At 43.9% G+C, this 6,984-nt stretch overlaps 1 protein-coding gene across 1 annotated transcript; it reads left to right on the top strand.

Annotated features, from left to right (window-relative positions):
* Window positions 1-1,173: 1,173 nt before the first annotated feature.
* Window positions 1,174-6,782, top strand: LOC310936321 (serine/threonine-protein kinase Sgk1). Its single transcript, XM_083900364.1, has 13 exons — window positions 1,174-1,295; window positions 1,753-1,828; window positions 2,759-2,831; window positions 2,927-2,958; window positions 3,053-3,110; window positions 3,233-3,316; window positions 3,836-3,967; window positions 4,054-4,166; window positions 4,277-4,400; window positions 4,508-4,603; window positions 5,263-5,418; window positions 5,525-5,614; window positions 5,819-6,782. Exons 1-13 carry the CDS (start codon window positions 1,226-1,228, stop codon window positions 5,981-5,983), a joined length of 1,269 nt encoding a protein of 422 aa, XP_083756490.1. The 5' UTR covers window positions 1,174-1,225; the 3' UTR covers window positions 5,984-6,782.
* Window positions 6,783-6,984: the final 202 nt, after the last annotated feature.

A 6,984-nucleotide genomic window follows, 5' to 3' on the forward strand; every position in this document is an offset into this window, starting at 1 on the left:
TCTGCAAATTCTGTGAATTTATGTAATACGGCAGCGCCAGAGTTCACCTTCACAACCGTGACCTTGTCAGACCACTGGATTTATATCTGAAAGCACACATTTGATTCTCTGGAAACTGCGCTGCTTGTGTATGTTGCGACCGTGATCGAGTAACGCGACCTCTTCGTTAGCATCGCGGCTCGACCTGAGCTATAGAGAGGCACGTAGGATTTTAGTTTGAGCCTGGGCTCAAAAATGTAAAGACATTAAATCGGCATCTGCGAGGAGACTCTGTCTGTAATATAAATATAAATAACTGTTATATGTTATTTATCAAGAATTATCGCGGTATCGGCCGCCATCTTGATTGCCCAAGGCGTTTTAGTCATGGGACAGATCTGTTGTGTTGTCGGCTGCGATGTCCCTTCACATGACCATAAGGAAACTAAATTGACACTTTTTCCGAGATCTGGCAAAGCTTCACCTTTTTTTTTTACCGACATCACAGCGCAGTGCATGCCGAGATACCCACCGCCATTTTGAAAGCCAAGTTTCATTCCCCTTTCTATTGCTATAACACATTACTATTCTTACAAAGCTTCATCAGTGATTTTAATCCATGTCCCCAAAGTGTACGATCACAATGTGTGTAAGACAAATCGAAATTTCATATTTCAGCCAAATGGTTCAGGTCTGCTCTTCAGCCTTTCAAAATAAAATGACAACAAAAACAGAAAATCATCAGCTTCTGCAGGTTTTTCTTGCTCTTTTCTATAAGTGCCTTCAGTGTCTTTGTGAGGAGCTAAAGCTTTCCATTCACAGAGGATGAGGAGGAGGAGGAGGAGGGGGGCGTGTGAAGGACCCCCCTCTCACCTCCTCCTCTTCCTCCTCCTTCTCTGCGGTAACGCTCTTCGTCATCCTCCCGCCTCCTGCAGGCACTGTATGGCTGCAGCGGAATCCCGTGACGTCACGATTACCAAGTGGTTGCTGTGGTGACAGCAGGAGAGGGTTGTGGAGGGGGCGGGGGGGGGGCGTGTCCTCCTCCGCCCTCTGGACCACATGCTCTATATAGAGGCTGGTGCGCTCCGAGCTCAGCGGCACTGCGGAGCGAAGCGCGCTCGATTTGGATTCGTGCGTCTTTTTTAAAAAAAAAAAAAAGAAAAGAGAAAAGAAAACACGTTTCGAAGGAGAATTACAGAGAGTTTTTGTCTTCTTGTTTATCCTGGATATTCGTATCTCCGTCGACATGGCTGTGACTGAAGCTGGATGTGATCTAACTTACTGCAAAATGAGGGGGATTGTCTCCGTGCTCGCCGGTGAGACTATTATCGTCATCGCTGACGCTCATCACTGAGCACGACTACATGTCTAAATGTGTCATATTTTTCTATACGTGTTGATTCGTTTAAAAACCTCACAGTAAATTATATTTTGTGCAAAAGTCGCTCTTAAAAATTGCTACTCTGTGAATGAAATCAGCCTTAAATTCACACAAATTGGATTATTTGCGTCTTGTTAATAATCCAGAATGGAAGATGCCATTGTTTGCGTTTGACTGAGTGACCCATGTGGTTGCACAACCTTATAAGCCTGCAGAATTAAGAGGTCTATAAATCTGACCCCAAAAACAGCACATTTGGAAGTGACACTGATCGGATTAAAGCTCCAGCTCCAGCATTTCCTTCCCCGGCAGTCAGTCACTGACAAATCCTGAGCATGTGATGCTTTTTCCTTTTCTTAATGGTCCACTCCTCTGTCTCCCTCCATTTTCAGCTTTCATCAAGGAGAGAAAAATGGGTCTGAATGACTTCATCCAGAAGCTGGTGTCCACACCACATATCTGCCAACAGTGAGTATCTCAACGTTAAATGTATTCAAATGTCAGATTACAAAGGGAGTTTTTTGGGGGGGGGCTTTAAAATTAGACACAAGTCACTTCCTGCATGGGCTTTATTTAGTATGATCAGCCCATTCATGATCAGTGATGCATTTCTGCCAATCCAATCAGCCACCTGAGTCTGGCAGGACATTCTGTGAGCGCTATAATCTGAGGCCAAGAAGCTGCAGAGTAAGAATAGTCCTTTCATGACGAGTCTTCTGTTAACCAGAGCTGCATAATCACCTTTCCTGCAAATCCCCTCCGTCCCCTGGACGAGGTTGAACCACTTAATTGAGTTATTACATGACACGTGTGATGATGGCACTGTCCTGGCCCGGACACATCAGGGTTCTGGTGATTGGGAAAATTACCCGAGCGTCACATCTGTTCCAGCTGAGTCCAGCAAAAGGAGGTGACCTCACCTTGTCTTGTCTTGGAAGGGTCAGCAGCTTAAGCCCTTTCTCAGACAAGGTTAGGCAAGTTCCATGGCTGACGAGCCTCAGCTAAATCTGGCCTGTCTGGACGTTTCAGACGGTCATTCACAATTAATCAGTTTTCAGCCACAAATCCATAGGATGATGGTTCAGATTGTTCTGAACTGTGATTTCAGAGCTTCAACAATTCACTATTTGGTGTAATTCAATCATTTAGGTATTGTTTGATGACCTACTTTGAAATACTATGTATGCTATTTTTTTGTCCTCCATTCCTACGACGACTTCTCCTTTTTCAAAAACCAGAAGTTCGAGCACCACCACTATGTGAATGCAAATGAGATATGGTGCAGGCTTTTCCCCCTCGAGCACCTGTCTCTGTCTCCTGAAAACAGATGTGCAGCCTTGTCTTTATTTGATTTTGTGACTTGAGAAAGTTTAAAGTGACTCTTTCTTTTCCTTCCAGCGTCGAAGTGAACGCTCTGATGAAGATTGATGAGAATCAAAATGAGGAAAATAATCAACTTCCTGATAATCCGGTAAGGGGAAATTGTTCGGCGACAGATTGTCTGACTCAATATCTTCCCAAAATTAAAAATATATTCATAATCCTCCTCCTCTTCTCATCCTCCAGATGTGCCTCAGTTCACTGGCTGACGAATCTCAGTAAGTAGCCTCGTTAAATCCTCCTGTATTTTAAATGTCAACGAGATTTGCAGCAGAAATCTAAATGTTATGTTCGTGTCTTTCTCCACTTCAGGATCAAACCCTGTGATTTCGACTACCTTAAAATCATCGGTAAAGGCAGCTTTGGAAAGGTAAGATTGCGACTTTGATGTTTGTTTATCTATCTGTCTCATCTCGTGCGTCATTTGTCGTCGTTAACATATTAGTGCGATGACTCTCAGGTTCACTGAGGCAAATATTTGTTGTATTACAGGTTCTGCTGGCTCGACACAAGGAGTCCACGAATTACTACGCTGTCAAAGTGCTGCAGAAGAAGATCATCCTCAAGAAGAAAGAGGTAAATACAGTCAGTTTATAGCTGTATCTAAAGTTAGAGATCGACTTATGTGGGGTTTTCTACGGCTGATCTTAGGAAAAGTGCAGCCAATAGCCAATTTTCGCCTGAAGCTGACAAACATTTATACCACAAAACCTAAGGTTCATCTCTCCAATTTGATTTAAATATTAAATACACGGAACAGGAGACTAAAAAGCATATAAATTAAAGTACTGGATGGAAGATTCTGAGTTAAAAGAATGCAGAATTTTATATCAACAAGTCACAAAACGCTAGTTTATTAAATATTTATTAGGCAAGACTGGCCCTAGTTGATCTGGTCTGATAACTGGGCTCAACGACTATGTGCAAAATGAAAATAAATGCCTATCACGTGCAACAAAAAGCACCAAACTTCTAAAAAGAATTTGTAAACGTAAAAAAGGTAAAAAATAAGCAGCGATTGGTCTACCTCGACCGAACATTACATTTCCTCATGTAGGACAGGTGAATAAACCGTCATATCGTCTTCTCTTAAAGCAAAAGCACATCATGGCTGAGCGCAGTGTGCTGATGAAGAACATCAAACACCCGTTCCTGGTTGGACTGCACTACTCTTTCCAGACGACCGACAAACTCTACTTTGTGCTCGACTACGTTAACGGTGGAGAGGTGAGTCCAGTAAAACGGTCTGAGGGTCAGAATTCTCACGCTCGCGTTTGGAAGCTAATGACAGGTGTTTTTAATTTTCCCTGCAGCTCTTCTACCACCTGCAGAGGGAGAGGATCTTCCTGGAGCCCAGAGCCAGGTTTTACGCTGCGGAAATTGCAAGTGCACTGGGCTACCTCCACTCCCTGCACATCGTTTACAGGTAACACACAGTCCTACAGCACCCCCTAGTGGACAAACGTGAGCAAAGGTTAGGATGACACATCAGCTTTGATGCACTTTGAATAATCCGTCTTTTGTTTTCGTTGGCAGGGACCTGAAGCCTGAGAACATCCTGTTAGACTCACAAGGCCACATTGTCCTGACAGACTTTGGTCTCTGCAAGGAAGGTCTCGAGCCCAGCGGCACCACGACAACCTTCTGCGGGACTCCTGAGGTACACAGCCGATCTTTAGACGATCACACCATCTAATTATCCCAGAAACACCACTGAGGATTCATTAGAAACGCCCGACTTGTATTGACTCGTTGTCGTCTTTGCAGTACTTGGCCCCCGAGGTTCTGCAGAAGCAGGCGTACGACCGCACGGTGGACTGGTGGTGCCTGGGATCCGTGCTCTACGAGATGCTCTATGGACTTGTGAGTGAAATCCTTTAATTTTTTTTTCTGACAACCGTCCTGAGAGATCCGCCCACATGCTGGAAATAGAACTCCGATGCAAAGAGGAAAAACAACTGTAGTGCAGTCCAAAATCCGAGCTTTTTAATCCAACAAAGCAGGCAAACTGATCTGGTAAAAACCAGAAAATACAATCTGGCATGGACATGTGGCAAGTAATGGAGTATATATGCTGCATTTTATTTATAGTCAGATCTCCGATGTCAGTGCCCAGAGTTAGGATTTCAAGATTGGCTGCCTCTAAAAAAACACTGCTACTTTTACCATTAATCGGCAAATACAGAGTAGACGTTGTTCGACTGGTATCTTCAACAATGGCTAGCCCGGTGTCCATGTGGGTGACATCACGCCTGGTGCAGAGTTCCAATTTAAATAGGGACAGGATGTGGGTGTGGCCAGGTAAATGGCGGGGAAACTAAACAAAGACCAGGAACAGGATGGGAGGCAACAAACGTCAAACAGAAACCACACAAAAAAACACATTCGTGCATAAGATCCAGTCTCAATCCCAGTCCACCGATTTCTTAGGACGGATGTTGATACCGGATCTGTCTGCAGCTTCAATTCCTGTTTGTTTCTGCTACAAATAAACTCAAATCGTTCTTGTGTTTCCTTCACAGCCTCCGTTTTACAGTCGCAACACAGCCGAGATGTACAACAACATCCTGCACAAGTCGCCGGTGCTCAAACCCAACGTGTCCAACGCAGGCAGAGAGCTGCTGGAGGGTCTCCTGCAGAAGGACCGCACCAAGAGGTTGGGAGTGAGGGACGATTTTGTAAGTATCTGATTCTGGAGAGCTTGTGTGATGCGGTGTGTTTAGTTTGTTTGTTTGTTTGTTTGTTTGTCGTCAGTCTGCTCATCCGGATTCTCTCTCCCTGCAGCTTGAACTCAAGTACCACTCCTTCTTTTCCCCGATCAACTGGGACGACCTGATGGCCAAGAAGATCACACCTCCGTTCATTCCCTCAGTGGTACGTTTGATTTAGGATTCTACCGATCATTCTTCTCTACGTACTATTTGAAAACGGTGAAAACTACCTTAAAACTTCGACCATCGCAATAATTAAACAGTTGCAATAATCAAATACAGTTAACAGAGTTAGGTTACACAGAATTTTCCAATAAAACTCGAAATATTGCTTAACAATAATCCCAACTTGTGTAATCTTTCGCAGACTGGGCCCACAGACCTGCGACACTTTGACCCCGAGTTCACCCACCTGCCCGTGTCGTCGTCCCTGTGCAGCGACTCCATGACTGTGAGCAGCAGCGTCAAGGAAGCAGCTGGAGCCTTCCCGGGCTTCTCTTACGGACCTCCGGCGGAACAGTCCTTCATGTGAGCGCCGTCATCTTCTCCTGGAAACAAAATAGAAGCGAAATGGGACAAAAGCGCTGGACTAAGAGCCTTATTCTGGGCAGAGGGACCACAGGGGGGCGCTGCAACTCAATTCTGATGAATGGATTTAAGTGATTAACGGAGAGGAACCGGCGAGGAGCATTGTCTTGAGGGATCTCTGTGTTTGACTGGACAGATGTGGATCCTCCTGTTACGACACCAACCCACAAATACGTGTTTGCGTGCCAAGCACAGATGCACCCTGGGTTCAAAACACACGGCTCCCTGACGACTGTGGTGACGTGACACGAGGAGAAGTGCCTGAGGTTCAACAGGCAGTTTGGACAGTGACGGCAGCTTTGACCACGAAGAGCAAGGTTTAAATAAAAAGAAAAGAAAACACAACAGTTGATGAGCTGTACAGTGTCACGCCTTCATTACATGTCCACATTATGTTAAATACGCTGTCGTCATGTTGACAGATTTGTCTTGTTTTCATGTAAATGCTCGATTGCACTTGAGGAAACAAGGGTCGCTAAAAAGAAGTCGAAATATTCCGCGTCTGTGGATTCATCTTAACTTTGAATTTCATATCCCAACACAGTAATGACTGCATTTCAATGGTGTACACTAGTAACGATCATACTGGGACCAAACACTTTAACTGGGATTGACTTGTTTTTCTGACCCGTTTGTCCTCATAAGATCAAAGTTTTACTGTACTGTGTCCAAGAGGAAAAAGTTACATATATTTTATTGCAAATATCCATTTTCAATGTTTAAAAAAAAGAAAAAAAGATAACAGATTAATACAGATAATTTACATATTATAAATGAAATATAAATATATATGTATAAAGTAGATTAAATGACAGCTTTATTTTTTTGGTTTTTCTAACTCTTGATCATCTGCATCTAGTTGACTTGTGTTATGGGCTGCAACGATTAATCGATCGATAAATCGATCGTCAACTATTCTGATGGATTAATCAGTTTGAGATGATT

Source organism: Microchirus variegatus, assembly GCF_963457635.1.
Source record: "Microchirus variegatus genome assembly, chromosome: 13".
Classification (NCBI taxonomy): Eukaryota; Metazoa; Chordata; class Actinopteri; order Pleuronectiformes; family Soleidae; genus Microchirus; species Microchirus variegatus.